The following is a 22924-nucleotide window of genomic DNA, read 5'->3' as shown; positions in this document are numbered from 1 at the left end:
AAAACCTTTTCATTGAACCAGACATTATAGAATCTTCTGATGAAAGTAATGGGGAAGAAATAGCGATCAGTGCTGTTGTCACGGAAGAAGTTGACTAAGTTTTGAAATCAGTGGAATGCCCAGTGGAAGCAGAGTACAGTATGATTGCAAATGCAAAGGAAGTCGAAAAGAGAACACAGGCGGCTGTATACTGGTAAGAATCTAGCAACATATTTAGCTATCTTTTGTTTTCTAATTTGGTCAGAAAGTAATTTTCTTTGCAAGTTATAGCAAACTGTTAGCTAGTTAGCTGGCTGGCTCACTATTTAACGTTAAGTGTATCATCTGTGTAGTAATATTATTTGTATCTCAGAAAGCCATTATCATTGCTAGTTATAGCCTAATGTTAGCTAGTTAGCTAACATTGAACTTAGTTGGTTAACTTGAGCTACCTGCAGATTCATGGATGGTGGCTAGCTATGACAATCAGTTTGCATCACTAGTAGTATTGGTTGGGATTATGTGAATCCTTAACGGGTGGGGCAAATACCATGAATAACCGCTCACGTTGCATAATACATTTAGAAATCTATGTTATTCAATTATTGCACCCAAACTGCTCGCACGCGTAAACGAGCGTCTGCGTTGCCAAGGGCTAAAATATGAGTAATTTCTATTTCTGATGCAGATCGCGCTGCAAGTCCTGCCTCTCCCATTTCCTAATGGGTTTATAGAAGCAGGTACTCACGTGCCATCTCCGCATTGGTTATACCCACGTGGGTGATTGAAAGACGAACTGTGTTGCTGGTCGTCGTGGTAATACTATGAAAGTTTAGATACCAATCACCATATAAGTTCAAAGATGAAAAAGCCTGGAAGGAGAAGAGATGACTAGAAACGATTCTGTTGGCCTTTTTATGTGTGGATTAATTGTCGGAGTAGAGGACCTTGTGCATTTCAGGTAAAATAACAACCCAATGTTTATATCCCAGGACAAATTAGCTAGCAAGTGCAAGCTAACTAGCTAAATTGGCATAAATGTTTAATGCTTTTTGACCTGTCCCCAATTTAATGTAATTAGTTCAGAGTGAATTTATGCACAATGGTGCACACACGCAGACGGTTTGGGTTCCGTGTAAGGCTTAAGAGGGTGTGAACGATGCTGAATGGGTGTAGTCAAAGAAGAGCTCTCCAGTAGGTGTACCAAAACATTCAAGGGCCAATTTTATGATCCCACTGCCACTGAAAATGAACAACTGACTTTCCTATAAAAAGCTGGAGCCATATTAATGATTCTGTTATGGTGGAAAGGCCACATTGGGCCTGTATAAACAGAGGAGGGGCAGCCTGTAAACAGTAACAGAGGTGTTAGTGAAAGGGAGAGAGGCTAACTTTAACCCTGAGGCACCACTTCTCTGGACGGAGAGAAAAACACAGTATGAAAGGTGCACAGTTCTACATCTCTCCCCTCACGCCAACAAACGTGTTATTTCTAAATTCACTGCCACCATCAAAAGCTAGCGTAATTTACATACTTGGCTTCCTGGAGTAGACACTACAAAGACTACTATTCACTCAGTGAAAAATGTGGCCTTAACCAGGTTGTTTACTTGCTAGTGCTACTCTGTAAAAATAGAAAAAAGAAAAAGTAGGTCTCTGCTTGTTGTTGTTTATTTACCTCATAGGCCTCCCCGGTGAACTCGCTCCCGCAGAACTCGCACTTGACCTTGCGCTTGGGGCAGTCGTGCTGCAGGTGGTCGGGCAGGTCACGGCGCGTCAGCTTGATGGAGCAGCGGTTGGGGCAGGGAATCACATTGAAGGCGCAGGTGGAGAAGTGACCCTGAGGGAGACGGAGGGAGGGGGGAGAGGAATGTGTCAGCAGCAAGACACCAACACGCTCTCTCAGCCTGCATTTAGCCAGGCCTGCGCTAGCAGATAACCCAACACACTGGAGGCACGAGACACAGGGCTATGGTCATAAAAAAGGTATCTTAGACAGGATGAGAGAGGGAGAGGATGAGTGAGAGAGAGGTAAAAAAGGGTAAGAAAGCCAGGCAGGCAGCTACTGACCTGGAGCTGCTTCATCTGTCCGGTCCAGCGACAGCCTTCCTCACTGTGGATGCAGCGGATGGGCAGAGCCAGGATCTGCTGCTCCAGCTCTGGGTCAGGGTAGATCTGTAGCCATGACACAACCATGAGGACATGATCAGCACTGGCTCACAGGTATAGGTACGCCTTGTCCAGGTTGACGTACAAGTACACTACCTGTACAGGAAGCTATCTCCTTAATACTGACTGCAAAACACAGGCATCGGGTCACACTGGGATAACTGCAGTATAAACCCTGGATGGTGTGGTTATTTTATGGGGACAGTGTGGGGGAATAGTGGCCGCACCCAGGGCAACACTCAAACTAATATAGTGTGTCACTGATTAAGACAAAGGGTGTTTCCAGCAGTTAGGAATGATTATCATGTTGATGCCTAACTAAGTGTATTAATAATACAATGAAGCCTTGACAAAGAGGGTCTTAGCGACCAACAGCAAAACAGCAGAAGAGGAAGTTCAAAGTACTAGTCCTGGACATGAATGACAAATGAATCAGTCCCAAAATTAGGAATAACAATTGAACTTCTGTGAACACAAGAACACATACTGCAATGTTTATGGAATTATAGTTCATGAAATGTAGAAAACATCAGAGAGAGAATTAAAGTGAGGAAGGAGGGAGAGAACACCCCATAGTCACTGATCAAGAAGGATGAGGTCCTTCTCTATCCAAACAAGCCAAATCTGCTCCCTAAAGAACAGTATCCTCTGGATTTACAGATTTAGGCCACACAAACACACACACGCTCTCCGTGACAACCCTTGTGAGGCAGCACTGCATGAATCTCTGTCCATATGTTGCCCAGCCTGCCTCTGTCACACGAGGAGAAAAGGAACTTCCTCAAAATGTCAGAGCTGTCCCTAAAACAAATAACAGCTCAACGGTAGTCACACGCCTTCATACGAGAGGCAGTCTCTTTCTCTATAGGCTATGAATCAAAACATTGAGATACTATGGTTTTACCATAGCCTAAATGATTTTTTTTAGACATAAATAAGTACTCTGTAAATGTTTATGTTCTCGTCACCCTATTAGAACGGTAAAATTATAAACGGTAAGTGTGCAGTGGAATTGAAAAGGGTCCACTGAATAATACATTAGGGCCAAAAGTAGATCTGAGGTAAAACTTTTCACTCTCCTGACTTGGCAACATTTACTGGTCCATTAACTTACATGAACTGTTATGTCATCTCAAATAAAAGCTATGTGCTACAGTAGTTTAACTAGTGAGGATGAATTATATATCACATTCACCATGCTGTAAGGAAAACTGCCTTCAAGTCACCAAAATATAAAGTAGAGAAGAATCTTTCCATTTGAAAAGAGCTCAGCACTACGGCAGAGAATGTGTGTGTTGCTCCCAGTCTGTGATGTGTGTGTTGTGTGTCAGGTTGGATACTATGACAGCAACAAATAAAGAATAGGTTATCTGTGCAAATGGACCAATAAAGCAAGTATTGTATTGTGCTACAGAACAGCACTGTCTCTTACAATGTACTGCAGCATGTACGCAGCATAATAATGCATGGTGAGTGATTGAAGCAGATAACTGCAGTACTATTTCTACTGGAAATCACATGCTGAGCCAAGATGACAAAGAAACCAAATCCTCTAAAGTAAACCTTAACACTCCCTTATTGTTCCAGCCTGGGAGTCTGCGGGGGACTGCAATAAAGACCTTTTAATAACATAGTCCCTGGAGGATCATGGAACTAAAGCTGTCTGTCTGTCTGTCTGTCTGTCTGTCTGTCTGTCTGTCTGTCTGTCTGTCTGTCTGTCTGTCTGTCTGTCTGTCTGTCTGTCTGTCTGTCTGTCTGTCTGTCTGTCTGTCTGTCTGTCTGTCTGTCTGTCTGTCTGTCTGTCTGTCTGTCTGTCTCTGTCTGTCTGTCTGTCTGTCTGTCTGTCTGTCTGTGTTTTGGAATAGACAGTCAGCTGCGGTCTCACAGCAGAACCCATCCCTTTACATTACTGACGTTCTGCTTCCTCTCTTTGACAACAGGGCCATATTTGAATGACATGTTGCACTGCCTGGGTGAAATCAGAGCATTATTAGAATTGAGATGTGTTCAGGGGAGGGCAAGGACAGGGACATAGTGTAATGAGATGTACCCAGGGAGCTGGACTGCACTACTTTTGGCCAGGGCTCACAGGGTTCTGGTCAATAGAAGTGTACTATATAGGGAATAGGGTGCCAGTTGGGACACATCTCTAGTAACCAGCAAGGTGTATTTTACAGGTGACTGGGAGGCTGTGAAGGTATCAGTAAATACCAGTGTCTGACAGGTGTGCAATGAGCACGTCCTCCCAGTGGGGACCCGTGTACTTGCTTCTCTGTCGTGACTACAGTCTCCTTAAGAGCTTCGCTAGCACTCTCGCAGCTCTGCATAAGCAGCGCTACCCCACCACCTCACTGGACTGCCTCTAAACTCCTAACACACTTTAGCATGCTAATGTTCTAGTATAGAGCATGATGGGCCTACTGTATGGGCAATTCATTAATTCATGGGAAAACTAGCCAGTGAGACTGTACAGTAACTGAGATGATGAATTAGTGGTCATTGGTGTTTTAATTCCTTTGTTAAGCGTTAAGCTTGGGGTCCTCTCGTGCACAGAGCAGAATTAAGTCCTTATCCTTTCGCTGCACACTCTGGCACAGTGGGGAAATCAAGTTTGTGAGAGAGTCATTCTTTCATTACGAATAGACTGCCACCATACACCCCCTGTACAATCTGATTAAATGCTTAAAATAAAAGACGGAGTAAGAAGCCAAAAGTTTAATTAAAGAGATTTAGATGTGGTATTCTTTCTCTGGACCGGGATGAAGAGTTTTAGGAGAGCTACTGTTTTAGTGATTTTGCCTCTCTTTTCTGTCAGATCAACGCAATACCCTGCTTTTCTCCAGAAATGCAATACTTAAAAATATACCACAACCTTTGACTTTGGCTGTTAGGCTGGAGAGTGCTTTTACCACTCCCTAGCCACTCTCCGGTTGTGTAATCATGTCTGCCCATTTGTTTTTCATGGGTACTGTATAAAACTGTAAAACTTCCATGTTGACAGTAGTGTGCGAGAGTGAACTGTTTTGTGCACTGAGAAACGGACCGTCATCAACCCTGACATTCCAAGGGGAATGAGTAGCCTGTGGTCCTTCGTTAGCGCAATTAGTGGGCCTATACAAGGATGGCTAGCTAGCTGCCTGAGCCCTCTGTCTGTTGGTCTATGGGTCTGGGGTAAGGGACATGGTGACTCATGTGCCCTTGCGGTTTCCCAAATGGCACCCTATTCCCTATATAGTTCACTACTTTTGGTCAAAAGTGCCATTTAGGTCACACCACTTCAGATTCACAGTTAAAATAAGGCCTCATCTCAGCCTGACCAGGACGTGGTACAACACACAGATTTACATTCATAATACGTGTGTTGTATGGGGAAGTTACTGGGTAGCCCAGAGACATGATTTTGTAAGAAGGAGCACATCAGAAAGTGAGGGTGAATTCTGTTGATTGGGGCGTGTTTGTAGGCTTAACTATGGTTGTAGGCTTAACTATGTTTGTAGGCTGAAGTATTGGTTAACTGGCACACAGATCGTATTCAAACTTGAATGGGTGGGACTGTCAGGGACATGTGAGAAAGTGGATAAGTGAGTTTTAACCGTACCTTGGCATAGTCCAGGGGCAGCTGGTCCTCTGGGCACTTGAAGACCCCCTCACTGTAAGACATAAGAAGGAAAGGACACGTTAATAATCATTGACAATCCATTTTTATGATTGGGTACCACTGTCCTAAGAGGTCCACACATAGTGCCCTTGCCTCTCCTCCAGTTGCCTTCAAAAAGCACCCGCACACCCATTCTCTTCTCTCACACACCCATCCCAACCACACTGCACTGTACAATAAACCCAGCTTAGTTTCTCTGAGCCACTAACTTTTATGAAGTTTCCCTTTCATGTTCCCTCCCTCCAGGGATGTATTTCCACAAATTCACAGTTGTATTACTGGAGAGGAAAAGAGAAGACGTTGCAGCCTGATCTGTCTATCTATAATACATTAAGGGCTTCTCTCCCCCGCCCCTACCCCTCCCTTTCTCTCTCGCTGTCATGTCAAAGGTGTTCATTTTTACCCCTCTTTTTAAAAGCAGGGGGATGACAATCTGAGCGTGTGTGAAGAAGCTTCCTGCTTCCTATAAAGAGCAGGAGGCCGGTAACTTTGTACCCTCCCTCCCTTCTCTATTTTCTCCAGCGGCAATAAAACCCAAATTAAGATCTGAGATCTCTGGTTTTATCACACAGGCAGCGCCAAAAATGAAACACTCACTGCCTGCCTTGATTTAGCTGCCTTTTACCAAGGGCAGGAAGAGATGGGTGGCCTGCCATGAGATGGGTGACGGTGGCCCTCTGGTAACAACTCAGCACGTCCCCAGTCCTGATGCCACCATGAAATATTCACTCTAGTAAATAATACAGATGACGTCAGTAGTGTAGGCAGGCAGTGGGGGGGAGCTCACCGTGTTGAGCCCATAGATGTACTATGCAGTAGATCTACAAAGAAGGCGCTGACAGAGCAACTTTGCAGTATTTTGTTTTTTGGGGTTATTTCTTACAAGCATTTTGCTACACCTGCAATAACATCTGCTAAATATGTGTACGTGACCAATGACATTTTATTTGATTTACAGCGAAGCGAGTCAATAAGTGACACAAAGAGCAACTTTAAAGGGCCATCAGTGGCAGATCCCCTGAGATTTTGCCTTGCAAGAGTACAGGGGAACCGAGTGTGCAAACTGATTTTACATGTACAGGGCGCTAAATGAATGGTAGACGAACGGGAAATCCACATTCGGTGCGATGTGTGCACCCCTTAAAGAGACGTGTCTGTAGTGAAGTGGTGGGCTGCAGGCCCCCTGCTGAGCCATAGTGGTGGCTGGGACATGGATCAAGAGGGTCAGTCAGTCAGTGACATGAGATGAGAATGTACTTCCCTTTCCTCGTGGCCCAGTGCACATATATGGGATCGTAATGTAATTTTCATAGGCCGCAGCCAGGCAAGAATTTTGCAACAATTGATAGAGGTACTGTAACACTCATGGTGAAATGCTCCTTTTCATTACCCACGGGTGTGAGAGGGGGACTAAAATAACCTCAGTGTTTTGGGTTGAAGCCACAAGGCCCTGAAGCTCCATCTGTCCTACTATCACCATGTATGAGGTAAACAACAGAAAAAAAGCTGACCTCTCCATTCTCTAAAGTACATTAATAGATTAATAGGAAAACAAAGAGCCCGAAGGGGGCAGGGAGGGCAGTGGTCTCTGCTCCCAGGGTCATACAATGGGTGCCTCTCATTATGGGGACTACTTTTGCACTATGTAGGGTATAAGTTGCCATTTGGGATGCATACAACGTCCCTATTGACCAGGGTCCCCGTGGCTCTTGTTATACCATGAAATCTAGTTGGCCTCAATGTCAATTGACAGAGCTTGAGGCCCCCAGGGAGTGGACCAGAGACCCAGGGCCATGTGGTGGTGGAACACATGATCAGTGATCATCCTGCACTTTGCCCCGGCTGGGCTGCCTGGCCTGCCTCTCCAGCTGCTGTAGAATCAGCTGCATGCAGAACAACAGACCAGAGGGATGACAGGGGGAGGGGGAGGGAGGGAGAGAGAGAGAGGTGAGGGAGGGAGGGGGAGGTTAATGCATTACGAGACGACAGTAATTCCAGTCCATTAGGGTCACTCTGTCAGCAGGGAGCTGGAGAGCAATTAATAAACAATGTGTCTGTGAAAAAAAAAAAAATCTATCGATCACCAGGTGAAAGAGCCCAGTCAGCAGAACATCTCATATGTACTGTGAAATAATTTACTAATCTCCATCATTAGAGCCTCATCTATTTGATGTTGATTATGCGTTTTAGAGCCACAGGGCCGGACTGCATGACGCAGAGCTGTGGGCTACATCCCAAACAACACCCTACTCCCTATATAGTGCACAATTTTTTTTTACCAGGGCCCACAAAAGTAGTGCACTGTATAGGGAATAGGGGGCCATGTGGTACGTGGGGCTATGTAGTGACTCTTCCCCCATAAAGAGAAAGGAAATAGGAACAGACAGAAAGGGGTTCCTTGCTGGACTAGACAGGGGAGATGTAAGCAGCGCAGGAAAGAAGGGTTTCCAGGTAAAGGACCCACCCAGGCTGCTCCTCTGCTCTGTCTGACACAGAGAGGCAGACAGTCGAAAAACATAGTCACAGCCTGTCAGGATTATTCCCTCCCTGCTTTGCAGAGAACGTCCTGCAGCCACGCATTCATCTGCTTGGCCCGCTGTTCATAATGCTCCCCGACTCTACAGCCCGCTTGTTTGTGGAGCTCACTGCCGCTTTGTGACAGCACATTAGCAGAGAGGAGGGGGCATTGGATTAATAATAGCTTCTATACAAGTCTTCCCCTTCTCTTGACAAACCATTTCTATGACTACTTGAAGACCTTCTTACAGTGGAGAGTAAGGTTGCACTAATGACTGTTCAATGCCCTTGACTACTTCAATGCCCACCTCCAATCACTCAGCACTGTGAGAGGATCAACAATATTGTTATTGTAACACTGAAAAAAGGGAAAATTACTTTGCATACATACAGTACAGCCTGGTCACCCGCAGGGACCTTGCACCCTGTCCACCCACAAACCAACGGCATTACTGATACCAACAGTTTCACTCCAACTAGGCTACAGTTTCACAGGAGACAAATATGTGCCTACTACGATACACAGGTCAGAGATAACAGTGCCTGACTTGAACACAGCTCTCACAAGCAAAGTCAATGATTATACAGGGTGAGTGGCTGATAAACTACAAACTAACCAATCCCTCATGTTGGGAAAGCACTGCAGACAGAACTGCTCGGTAACCACATAGCGTTTTTAATATAATCACCACATTAAAATGTCAATGGGTTCCCATCCTTTCCCTGTCTCTAATACCGTGAGAGTAGCCTAGGCTCCACAGCTGTTGTGCTGCAGTGCAGGGAGGCCAAAATCCGATCCAGCAGGCCCGCGGACCAAAACAGCAGAAGGCTGGATGAGTATGCCCCACACCTAATTACATGTTCAAAATCACCCCCTTATCTGGTCAGACAACAGCCTTCTCCCCAGTTCTAATTAGGGTCATTTCCCCTCCATGGGTGAAAGTCCCCCCCCCCCCAGCATTACCCTATTATTTCCCTGTACCCCCTGACCCATCCCCCTCCCCAGCCCCTAATTGCACCCTCTCTCTTGCCCTCAAATCCTCTTGTAGGCCATGAGAGCAGATTAAACAGCCATCCATTGAGCCCAGTGATAAAGTGAGGACAGCAATCACAACACTGTACCGTCACCCTCCATATGCCTCGTGACAGGCAGACGGCCGCAGAGAAGAACAAGACAAAACCCCCAGGTTTGGTTGGCCTGCAGAAGACTGCAGACAGGCTGTCTAGGGACAGTACAGTACAGCCACCACACACAGAGAAAGCTGCAATGGAGACCCCAGACCCTAACCAGGTTTAAAGGGCATGGCTGTGTAGAGCTAAACAAACAACTCAGAGGAGTTTATGAGAGCTCTGGAGAGCAGGACGTCTGTGACCTGTTAACGTCCAAAAGAGAGTTCTGCTATTGCTGTGAGAGGTTGACTTGCGTCCCAAATAGTACCCTATTCCTTAAATAGTGCACTACTTTTGACCAAGGCCCATAGGCCATTTGGGACTCAGAGGAGGTATTTTCAAACTCAGAGATCTTATCAAGACACTTGACTGGGTTGTCTGGCAAGTAGATGTATCAGGCCTGGCTTGCTTGTCTTCTCTGGAAGCTTACCCTGAGGTTTAATGTTCATCCTCATGCAAAATCATTTTATTTTGAAGTAAAGAAGTGGATTAACTCGTCTACACAAACAAGATCTTAAATGCCATCAGTTCCTTTTATTCAGGCTTCCTGACTTTTAGTCTCCCAGCTGATCCCAAGTCCATGCTTCTGCTACCAGAATGTTGGGAGAAAACGGGAATCTTGTTTCATCTCAGCAGGAGATTCTTAATCCCCGAAATCCAACAGTTTTTTTTGTGTGTATATGAATGTGTGTGTGTATGTGTTATAACTGACATCAAATGATCAGCCTCTTGTTTCCAACAGTAATGAGACTGTCATTATAACTGCCCTTTACAAGCCCGTTGACAGACTAGCCTCCTGTCCAGGAGGTGTACTTGTACTTGTACACCACAGAAACATGACCCTAAGGGTCATTCTGGCTTGCACAATATAATATATGTACAATAAACCTATCCTATGCAATGCTGAAAGGGAGAAAATGTAAACCCGTTCCAGTTAAATTAAATGGCCTGTCATAAAACTACATTTTCTGTTGTTTATACGATGCCTAGTAGTAACCAACAACAGATTGGGAGATTTCTTGCTGATGTTAGTAGCAGTTGGAGCTAATGAAAGGACTCTAAATCACAGCTCTCCTTCAAAAGATAAAGAGCCTCCATCACATTTGACTAAATACACTACATGACCAAAAGTATGTGGACACCTGCTCATCGAACATCTCATTCCAAAATCATGGGCATTAATACGGAGTTGGTTCCCCCCTTTGCTTACATAACAGCATCCACTCTTCTGGGAAGGCTTTCAACTAGATGTTGGAACATTTCTGTGGGGACTTGCTTCAATTCACACACAAGAGCATTAGTGAGATTGGCCACTGATGTTGGGCGTTTAGGCCTGGCTCGCAGTCTGCATTGCAATTCGTCCAAAAGGTGTTCGAGGGATTTGAGGTCAGGGCTCTGTGCAGGCCAGTCAAGTTCTTCCACACCGATCTCGACAAACCTTTTCTGTGTGGACCTTGCTTTGTGCATGGGGGCATTGTCATACTGAAACAGGGAAGGGCCTTCACCAAACTGTTGGGGAAGGTCAAAGTTGGAAGCACAGGATTGTCTAGAAAGTCATTGTATGCTGTAGCGTTAAGATGTCCTTCACTGGAACTAAGGGGCACAGCCGAACCATGAAAAACAGCCCCAGACCATTATTCCTCCTCCATCAAACTTTACAGTTGGCACTATGCATTGGGGAAGGTAGCTTTCATCTGGCATCTGCCAATCCCAGATTCGTCCGTTGGACTGCCAGATGGTGAAGCATGATTCCTCCCTCCAGAGAACACGTTTCCACTGCTCCAGAGTCCAATGGCGGCAAGCTTTACACCACTCCAGCCGACGCTTGGCATTGCGCATGGTGATCTTAGGCTTGTGTGTGGCTGCTCGGCCATGGAAACCCATTTCATGAAGCTCTCGACAAACAGTTCTTGTGCAGACGTTGCTTCCAGATGTAGTTTGGAACTTGGTAGTGAGTATTGCAACTGAGAACAGACCATTTTTAAGCGCTTCAACTCTTGGTGGTCCCGTTCTGTGATCTTGTGTGGCCTATCACTTCACAGCTGAGCTGTTGTTGCAGTTACAGTTATAGTTGACTGGGGAAGTTCTAGCAGGAAAGAAATTTGACAAACTGACTTGTCGTTCTATGACGGTGCCACCTTGAAAGTTAGTGAGCTCTTCAGTAAGGACATTCTACTGTCAATGTTTTCCTATGGAGATTGCATTACACCGGTTTATACACCGGTCAGCAACGGGTGTGGCTGAAATAGACGAATCCACTCATTTGAAGGGGTGTCCACATACTTTTGTATATATATTGTACCTTTTCATTCAGAGAAGAGACAAAGGAGATTAGAGAAGTGATCTGAAGTACACTCCATATCCACATGAGTGAAGAGGTCTGTAGAACAGGGAGTCATTGGGCAGTGACTGGGTGAATGAAGGGCCCCGAACCAAAGAACAGACAGAATTTGCTTCGCAAATGGCACCCTATTTCCTATAGTTCACTATTTTTGTCTAGAGACCTTTAAACTAAACTAGAGATTATGATTTTTCAACGCCGATACCGATACCGATTATTAATGTTTAAGTTTCTTGCTCAGAACATGAGAACATATGAAAGCTGGTGGTTCCTTTTAACATGAGTCTTCAATATTCCCAGGTAAGAAGTTTTAGGTTGTAGTTATTATAGGAATTATAGGACTATTTCTCTCTATAGCATTTGACTATTGGATGTTCTTATAGGCACTTTAGTATTACCAGTGTAACAGTATAGCTTCCGTACCAGGAGCACAATGACAACAGCCATCCTCGAAGCAGCGTTACCCATGCAGAGCAAGGGGAACAACTACTCCAAGTCTCAGAGCGAGCTAGCCATTTCACATCACATCGTTACACCAGCCTAATCTCTGGAGTTTTTTTTTTAACTAGGCAAGTCAGTTAAGAACAAATTCTTATTTTCAATGACGGCCTAGGAACAGTGGGTTAACTGCCTGTTCAGGGGCAGAACCACAGATTTTTACCTTGTCAGCTCGGGGATTTGAACTTGCAACCTTTCGGTTACTAGTCCAACACTCTAACCACTAGGCTACCCTGTCGTCCCAGTTGATAGGCTTGAAGTCATAAACTGCAGAGCTGCTGGCAAAACGCACAAAAGTGCTGTTTGAATGAATGCTTATGAGCCTGCTGATGCCAACCATCGCTCATTCAGACTGCTCTATCAAATCATAGACTTAATTATAACATAATAACACACAGAAATGCGAGCCTTAGGTCATTAATATGGTCGAATCCGGAAACTATCATCTCGAAAACAAGACGTTTATTCTTTCAGTGAAATACGGAACCGTTACGTATTTTATCTAATGGGTGGCAACCATAAGTCTAAATATTCCTGCTACATTGCACAACCTTCAATGTTATGTCATAATTCTGGTAATGTAACGGTTTTCTAGGTGTGAAGGAGAGTCGGACCAAACTGCAGCGTGTAGATTGCGATCCATGTTTAATAAAACAAACGTAACACGAATACACACAAAACACTACAAAACAATAAACGTAACGAAAACCGAAACAGCCTATACTTGTGTCAACTAACACAGCGACAGGAACAAAGACACTAAGGACAATCACCCACACCAAACTCAAAGAATATGGCTGCCTAAATATGGTTCCCAATCAGAGACAACGATAAACACCTGCCTCTGATTGAGAACCACTTCAGACAGCCATAGACTTATCTAGAACACCCCACTAGCTACAATCCCCCATATATACACACCACATACAAAAACCCATGCCACACCCTCGCCGCCAACCATGGCCTGACCAAATAAATAAAGATAAACACAAAATACTTCGACCAGGGCGTGACAGGTAAATTAATTCGCAATGAGCCAGGCAGCCCAAACTGTTGCATATAACCTGACTCTGCGTGTAATGAACACAAGAGAAGTGACACAATTTCACCTAGTTAATATTGACTGCTATCCTGGATTTCTTTTAGCTAAATATGCAGGTTTAAAAATATATACTTCTGTGTATTGATTTTAAGAAAGGCATTGGTGTTTATGGTTAGGTACACGTTGGAGCAACGACAGTCCTTTTTCGCGAATGAGACTGCATTGATTATATGCAACGCAGGACACGCTAGATAAACTAGTAATATCATCAACCATGTGTAGTTATAACTAGTGATGATGATTGATTGATTGTTTTTATAATGCTAGCTAGCAACTTACCTTGGCTTCTTACTGCATTCGCTTAACAGGCAGTCTCCTCGTGGAGTGCAATGTAATCAGGTGGTTAGAGCGTTGGACTAGTTAACTGCAAGGTTGCAAGATTGAATCCCTGAGCTGACAAGGTAAAAATCTGTCGTTCTGCCCCTGAACAAGGCAGTTAACCCACCATTCCTAGGCCGTCATTGAAAATAAGAATGTGTTCTTAACTGACTTGCCTAGTTAAGTAAAGATTAAATAAAGGTGTCAAAAATAAATAATCCCAAATTACCGATCTCCGATTATTATGAAAACTTGAAATCGGCCCTAATTAATCGGCCATTTAGATTAATCGGTCAACCTCTACTTTAAACCCTGGTCAAAATAAGTGCACTATATAGGGCATAGGGTGCCATTTGAGACACAACCAGAGGGATCCCCGGGATGAGGAAGGAGGTGGAGGACACAGGGTGAAGCAGGTGTTTCTACCTATGGAATCTGATACGATGGGAGGGTAGCATTCCCTGCTCCCGCTGAATGCAGACTCAGTTTACAGCCTGGACAAAGGCAGGGGCAGCAGCCCAAATATGCAGCCCCTATTCCCTACATAGTGCACTACTTTTGACCAGGATTCATAGGGCTCTATATCAGAATAGGGTTCCATTTGGGAAGCAGCGAGGCTCACCTCAGACTTCTTCTTTGTCCTTGGGAGGAGAAGGAACTACCTCCACTTTCTCTATGTTTAACACTTTTTGGGTTACTACATGATTCCATATGTGTTATTTCATAGTTGTGATGTCTTCACTATTATTCTACAATGTAGAAAATAGTAAAAATAAAGAAGAACCCTGGAATGAGTAGCTGTGTCCAATCTTTTGACTGGTACTGCACATCTTGTTTTGTTTTGCCTTTTTTAATCGGGGTTTGATTGACTGATGCATAGAGGACATGCTTGTACAGCAAATGTCATTTGTAAAATCATATCTGACTCACATCATTGGTGTTGGAATTGTCCATGTCCAGTCAGTGACAGCTTAATGTGAACTGACCATGTCTGACTATCTGAATGTCACGGACATCAACAAGAGTTGATTCAGCCTCAGGTATTAGGCCTAGTTCCTCAAGATCCAGTTTGTTCAAGCCTGGACCCAGACAGTATGTATTCTGTATCTACTCTACTACAGACACTCTTAATACATTTTCATGAGTATTTCTACTGTTGTTCTCAGCTACAATAGCACAAATGATGCAAGTGGAGGAAAGCCAACTAGGCCTCATACTACAAGGACAAGTGTGTGGGTGGGTGGTTGTCTGGCAGCGTTTCCATGGCTCTCTCTCTCTCTCTTCCTGCTCTCCCGTCAACATACTGGATGCGTCCCAAATGGCACCCTATTTCCTTTATAGTGCACAGAGCTCTATGGGCCTTGTGCAGTATAAAGAGAATAGGGTGCAATTTGGGACACAACCACTCTCCTCACTAGGATGAAAGATATTGACTAAGGTAGAAGAAACCCATGGGGAAAACTACTGTGTTTAAATAGCCTACAGACAGACATAGCATTCAGACAGTGAGCATTCCCATCCAAGAGATGAGCTTCGTGATCAACACAAAATATACACTTGTGGCCAAAAATATTGGCACCCTTGCACTTTTTTCAAATAATACACCATTTCTAAAATGGCCTGGACAATATTATTGACACCTTCTATAAGTAGTTAAAAATCATTTGATTTCAAGCAGGTGTTTCTCCTTTACTTTGGAATTGAACTCACCTGTAGTGAGTTGCAGGTGCCTGCAATATAAAAAGCACACATTTAACCAGTTTGATCAGAGAAAATGACTCCTTCTCCTGTTCTGTGTCACTGTGTGTACCGCAATGAGCATGGAGAAAAGAAAGAAAACCAGAGAATTATCTGAAGAGGTCAGACACAAGATTGTAGCCAAGCATGGACAATCAATCTCAAGGCTAGAACTCCATCTCCAGAGACATTGATGTTCATATTTTCACCGTACGTAATATTATCAAGAAATTTAAGTCCAAAGCCCACTGTAGCCTACCTCCCTGTACGTGTCTGCAAGAGAAAAGTTGATGGAAGATTGCAGCAAAGGATTATCTGAATGGTGGAGAAAGCACCTCGATCAACTGCCACACAGATTCAAGCTGACCTTCAGACACAAGGTACGACAGTTTCAACAAGCACCATGATACTCCTATCATATAACCCCCAGGAGGACCCCACTGCTGAGAGAGAGACATAAGAACGCCCATCTGCAATTTGGCAGAACACAGCTGAACATGCCAAAATCCTTATTGGAGAATGTTCTGTGGAGAGATGAGACCAAATTTGAGCTTTTTGGTAAAGCACACCATCTCTATGTTTAAAAATAATATTTATTTATTTATTTTATTAGTAGTTACTGTCTTGTCTCATCGCTGCAACTCCCGTACGGACTAGGGAAACAGAGCCCAACCAAGCCGCACTGACACAACGCACATCCAACCCGGAAGCCAGCCGCACCAATGTGTTGGAGGAAACACCGTACACCTAGCGACCTGGTCAGCGTGCACTGTGCCCGGTCCGCCACAGGAGTCGCTAGTGTGCGATGAGACAAGGATAATCCCACCAGCCAAACATTCCCTAACCCCGGACGACGCTGGGCCAATTGTGCGTCGCCCCCTGAGCCTCGCGGTCGCGGCCAGCTGCGGCAGAGCCTGGGCTCAAACCCAGAATCTCTGGTGGCACAGCTAGCACTGCAATACAGTGCCTTAGACCACTGCGTCACCCGGGAGGCCCCTCACCATCTCTATGTTTACAGAAAAAAAGGAAGCCTTCAACAAAAAGAGCAACTTCCCTACAGTCAAACATGGAGGAGGTTCAGGGAAGCAGTGGGGTTGCTTTGCTGCCTCTGGCACTGGGTGCCTTGAACGGGTGCACGGTATCGTGAAATCAGGAAAATACCAAGGTATTTTGGAGTGCAATGTCAGACCCAGTGTCAGAAACCTGGGTCTCCTTCAAAGGTCATGGGTCTTCAAGCAGGACAAATGACCAAAACACACTTCAAAAAGCACCCAGGAATGTTTCAAGACAAAACGCTGGACTGTTTTGAAGTGGCCAGCAATGAGTCCAAAATCCCATTAAAAACTTCTGGAGAGATCTGAAAACAGCAGTTGGGAGAAGGCACCCTTCAAGTCTGGGAGAACTGGAACAGTTTGCACAAGAGGAGTGAGCCAAACTGCCACTAAAATGGTGCAGGAAGCTCATTGATGGCTATAGGAAGCGCTTGATTGCAGTTATTTTGACCAAAGGCTGTGCTACCAATTATTAAGTCTAGGCTATTTTAAATGGATATGTTAAGTAATGAATAAAAAACAAAGGTTCTGTAATATTAAGTGAAATAAAGAATTGTGGAGACCAAATACTTAATTTCAACTTAGTTACTTGAAAAAAGTGCAAGGGGGACAATATTTTTTGGCCACGACTGTAGGCCTATACCAAGGCCATCATATCAGTTCCTTATTCCACACAAGGAGGATGTCTCAGGAAGATTCATAAACAGTATTGGTAAGGATGCAATGTTGTGTTTAATGAGAGCTTCCCATAACTCAGGTGGGGATCAGGTGAACCATAAAGAGTCACTGGGTGCGTCCGAAATAACACCCTATTCCCTATATAGTGCACTACCACTGTGTCTCGGTGATGCCGATCATGCACAGAGAAAGTGGAGGAGGTTCCTTCTCCCAGGGGCAAAGAAGAGGGCTGGGGTGAGCCTGGTTGCATCCCAAATGGCACCCTATTCACATGTAGAGCCCTATGGGTCCTGGGCAAAAGTAGACCACTATATTGGGGAAATGGTGGCATTACGGACGCAGGTATTGATCATGGGACAGCTCTCTAGAAAAATGTACAAAGATGGAAGTTCTTCAGATGCAAGTGACGGCACTAGTTTGCACCGCTTACTTAACAAAATACATTTTTCTTTGCGTTTCTCCGAGTGAGCTGGCAATTGTGAGCACAAGCCATCTGTGAGCTAATTCACACAGTCCTACCACGTTCAAAGGTTAGCGAAATATCTATTTGTTTTCAAATGCCATCTTTGTTTAGCAGCACTAATGCAGGCAGTTGTGTTGAAGGGTAATAATGTGTTAACGTATATTTTCCAAGGGTTTTAGAATTGCATCATAATCAAGCTTTTGAATAATCATCATAATCATAATCAAGCTTACGAATTGCATGCATGGCAGCAGCCCCCCGAGTAGAGCGTTGGGGAACAAGCTAGCATGTCAAAACCAACAAAAAAGGCAAAGTTATGTTCCCTGACATCCTTGTAAGAAAAGGAACAGACGGATAGTTCTCTGACATATATGATATCAGACGTATGTTCTGAGCCACAGGGAGTTCTCAGAGAATACATCATGGAATAGGTTCTGCACACTGTTCAGAGGGGGATCTGAGGTGGTTGATCGGTTGGAAACCAGGAGCGTCTGCTCTACACCGTTAGCCTACACTGTGACTCATAGTGGCACAGCTCTGATGCAAGTCGATTGTGTTCTGGCGCAACAGAAAACACGGACCCCCCCAAAGGGTCCAGCCACCTGCCAGAGCACAGAGGAGAGAGGGAGGGATGCAGCCATCTGCAAATTGGGTTCAAGTCTCTGAGACGCCATAATCCATGTTTAAGTGTGTGAGAGGAGGGGAGACGGAGCTTAAACTCCTTCACAATCCCTGTTGCCGTCTCCTTCCATCAATATGACTGTGCTATAGACATGGAGTCTTCATCAGGGGAACCAGGGCCTCAGAATCTTCACGTGGCCTGCAAACTGCCAAACCAACTGCCAACCCAGCACAACCTTTCTTGTCGACTTTGTACTTTTGTCATAGTCAATCGGATGAAAATACTGTCAACTGAGCAATTTTATGGTTTCCTTGAACTCGCTTGAACTGGCAAACCTTCATTGGTGATCTATAGCTCAGCTGGCAGAGTTAAGTGCTTCATTGGGTTGGCAATGAATCCTCTCCAATGGGATGGACTGCCTATAAGGCTGGATTTAACTGTACTGTTTAGCCTACATGTACTTGGATGGTACTCAAATAGGATAAATAAATTAGCAAATGTAATGCGTTCCAGGGCTCTAAATTAACATTTTTCACTGGTAGCACTTGTGCATACGTGAAATTTAGGAGCACCAGAAAATAACATTTTTTTAAATTGATTTAGGTACAGCCTATATCGGACCTGTAGGAATTCTAGCAACTGTTGAAGCATGTTGTGCTCTAGAAACTAATATGTAACACTGCAAACACACTAGTTTATTATAAAAGCTAAAATGTTGATAAGAATACCTGTCATTGCAATTACAAAGTCATTTGTAGAATATTAGATGTCTACATTCTACATACATTGTGTAGAAGCACTATTTTCCCATCGAGATGCATTAAATTGAAAATTGTACACCGTCACTTTAAAAACATCAGGTTTGTGATGATGAGATGAAAGAGAACTGTCAATCCTTTATTGCTATGATCAAAGATCATGGACATACTGACAAGATTACATGTCTCTCCGTCGTAACAATGGGAGTTGTCCACAAAGCGGCTGTCCAGCTCCCACCTATCCTTTTTTTGGATTGGTGGATACATTTCATTTTTGTAATCCTTTTTTTAATATTCAATGAGGGTTGATGACGTTAACCACCTGTATTCAATGAAGAGAGATGCTATGCTACTAGCCTTATGCCATAAATATATGCAAAGCCATCTCGTAGTGTTGGTTATTGCTTTTTGAGGTTGGTTTGATTATTTAAAAAAGAATCGTTAACACATAATTAAAAAAATTAAAGTCCCATGATTGTAGTGACTGTCCATTACTGCTTATCACTTATTAACCATAATTTATTCGCATTACTTTACTTGAATAAAATATTTCATTTGCTGTATATATTACAATAGTTTTATTTGGTGACTTTATTATTTCATTCCAAGTCATCATCTCATCTCTTTAGAGCTGCTGCCTATGCTGTCTGCCAAAATCCCTATTTTAGTACTTCTTCAAAGTAAATAAAGCACACTTTTATAACTGCTGAAAACCAACTATCAATCACTTAGATCATGTATTTTCTGGTAGAGATACCTCACGAAGCAACAGCTGCTCTCTATACCTTCTCACGATGGCATTGTTCGGTCTCTTCCGTAGCAGGCGTAAAAGAAACAGACCTGAACAGTAGATGCGCGATGGATTATGGTTATTTTAGTTAATTACCATGTATAATATTGGCTTGTTGGAAACTACAACTCCCTACTGCATCACATAGTTCATGCTGTATCTGATTTTTCTCTACTGAAAAAAAACCGAACTAAATGGAATTCAAATAATTGAACCGACAAACAAATTAAGCAACATTTTGGTTAATCGCTCAGCATCTCAAGACAACTTTTTTCTCTAAATTGCTTAAGCATTACGAAACTTCTATTCAAACAAATAAACCTCACGTAGCAAATAAGCCATGAATTATTTTGTTGACCAAATTCGACACGCTCATTGACCTCCATTCAAAAACTCCCTGCTTGTTGGGCGAAACAACGAGAAAAACGCCACTTGCTGGAGGGAGACAGATTTTCTGCCAAGTTGGGCCTCTCTCTTCCTCTTCTTCTCTGATCATAGAGCTCATCAGCTTGTAGTCCTAAAACCGGGAAATGAGTTACGTCTGGTTAGTTCAGCCATCCCTATGGGAAAAATGGATAGGGAGGGAACAGGGTTTTGGAATAAATTACAAAAATAAGGTCTGAGGTTAACACAGGTTTAGGAGATCTGATACGTTTTGTTCTATGAGATATCAGTCAGGTAATATGACCTTTATGAATTATGAAGCCTTTATGTGCTTAGTGTTTTTTTATTACATAAATTCAAACTTCACAAAAAGTGAAGTTAGCTGATGAAGATTATCTCATAGAACAAAACGTATAAGATCTCCCAAGCCTGTGTTTACAACAGACCTTATTTTCGGCATCTATCCAAAAATCCTACAAAAAAACACAGTAATTTTCCCCATAAGCTTTGTCCAATGAACCATGGTACAGTTAGTGCCTACAAAAAGATGCCATTACTATTTCTCTCTATTGATCTCCTGAAGAAGCTATCCATTTTCCTTTCTTTCTGTGCCCCCAAATATTTTGATATACTGGTACATTTACCTGGTTGTTAGCCAGCCAACCCGCTCCACTGTCGATGTTAATGGCTGAACAAAGTGACTGAACAAAGTATTAACAAATGGTTAATAACACGCAAGTAGTTCTAGAACGGCAAAAACCAAAACATGGCAAAAACCAAAACATGCACCCAGAGGGGGCCCCAGGACTGGGTTTGGGAAACCCTGCGCTATAGAAAGATAAAAATGATCTTTTGACCTGGTTGGGTTAGAAGCAAGACCCTTTCGCTGTAGTAATGGTGCAACCATGATGCTAACGGATCTGCTCTTGCTTGTTTCTCTAGGGCACTCTGAAACAACGCTACAGCCAAGCCTTGTCATTACAACAATTATTATCTGGGAGATGTTTTTTATAGTTACAAAGTGCTCCCAAAATAAAATTCCTGGTCGCACAGCAAAATATTTTGTCAGATATGCGGCCAAATCGGTCACACTTTAGAGCCCTGAATGCATTGCCAGACCATTTTTCCACCCACATTTTTTTATATGCTGCCTGCATGCAGGAGGTACAAGTGAATCAATTCAATTTTATTAACTCCTGCTGATCTGGGTCCAGGGTGGGGTTTGATATGGAGAGCGGTCCCATCAATCCTAATGGGAGGTAGCTGGGCTCTGGCTGCACACCACGCATGACTGCAGCCGCCCTCATACTCAACACATTCGCAGCACTGATAAAGTACAAACAGACAAGAAACCCCTTACAGCCACACACACTGTACACCCCCCCCCCCTCCCAAGCAGGACCAGCAGTATCACTGCTCTGAGCACTTCAGTTTAACCCATGACAACCCATCTAAGAATGGGGACTTGATGAGGGAATAAAAAGGAGAAGGTTGTCTTTGATCTTAAGTTTGAGCTGCATCCCAAATGGCACCCTATTCCCAATATAGTGCACTACATTTGACCAGAACCCTATGGGCCCTATAAAGGGAATAGGGTGCCATTTGAGATGCACCCAAGGTGTAGAGGTAGTGGAGTGGGGTTGATTGGGCTTCTCACAGGGCTTGGCTACCACCAGGGGCCAATGAAGGTTCTGGGTTTGACATGGCACACATGTGAGAAGGAGCCACTAGCCTCTGAAGAAGTGCTAAGAGCTCCTGTCAAAGTATTAGAGGTGTGAAACTCCCCACTCTGATCAGTACTGTCTGCTTCTACTCTCTTTACTTCTCACACCCACACAACTCTGGTAAACTGGGGCACTATAAAACAGAGCAGAAGCTTAATCTTCAGTTTACACATATTGGACTCAAATTAGCATACACACACAGTAAATGCATTTCCTCACACATGCATTTCCTGACGTTTTAATGACAGATGGTAGATCTAATTCTAGCTTTGCTTTCAGGGGGCAGATGTCTGCTGTGGGGGTGATCCGCAACGAGCGACGTCTGCTGCCTTTGAAGGGCGGTGGTGCCGCCACAGTAATCCTGAAGAATGCCAACCAACGCTGGGCAGAGGGGCTCAGAGACTGGCTTATGACTAGCCCAAGCACTGATTGGCTTATTAAAAGAGGCACTTTGTCTTATTATAAACACATAGCATAGGACTAAGAGACTGTCCTGCCATCACCCCTCAAACACTGAGGATGTGTCACAATTGGCATACTATTTCTTATGTAGTGCAATACTTTTGACCAGGGCCCAACCTGAGTGAGCTAATGGAGCCAGAAAGTAAAGCATACATCAATACAGTAAATCTGAGACATAAAGGTGACATCCTGCCCCCTTCTCAAACTCACAGGAGGTATTCAGACTCCTCTTACAAACACCTCACTAATCTCTGGTATTCACTGGCAGGATATCCGGCAAAGGAGAAGAGTGCAGGTTTGGTCTTAATCCTGAGGGATGAGAGAAACAGAAGAGTACTATTCCATCCCTGCTTCTTAAAGCACCGCCTGTGATTAGTTAAGACACTGCTGGAGGTGCAAGCTCCTTAATGCAGAGGTGAGATGGTTCCTCATTGGGAAATGAAATCTATTTGAGACCTCATGGGACAGCCTACTTTAGGGATAAAGACTGCAGCATACCTGA

General features: G+C 43.9%; 1 protein-coding gene across 1 annotated transcript in view; it reads right to left on the bottom strand.

Annotated features, from left to right (window-relative positions):
• Positions 1-22924, bottom strand: part of traf4a (tnf receptor-associated factor 4a) — a 49593-nt gene that overhangs the window by 5760 nt on the left and 20909 nt on the right. Inside the window, exons 2-4 of the mRNA XM_024445148.2 lie at positions 5747-5798; positions 2050-2154; positions 1658-1819 (exon numbers count right to left, since the gene is read on the bottom strand). Of these exons, the coding sequence (XP_024300916.1) occupies positions 1658-1819; positions 2050-2154; positions 5747-5798 (319 nt within the window). The remainder of the gene's footprint in view (positions 1-1657; positions 1820-2049; positions 2155-5746; positions 5799-22924) is intronic.

The sequence above is a fragment of the Oncorhynchus tshawytscha genome, linkage group LG14 (assembly GCF_018296145.1).
Source record: "Oncorhynchus tshawytscha isolate Ot180627B linkage group LG14, Otsh_v2.0, whole genome shotgun sequence".
NCBI classification, from domain to species: Eukaryota; Metazoa; Chordata; class Actinopteri; order Salmoniformes; family Salmonidae; genus Oncorhynchus; species Oncorhynchus tshawytscha.
Note: the sequence above shows the minus strand (reverse complement) of the source record. Positions and strands in the feature narration are given on the sequence as shown.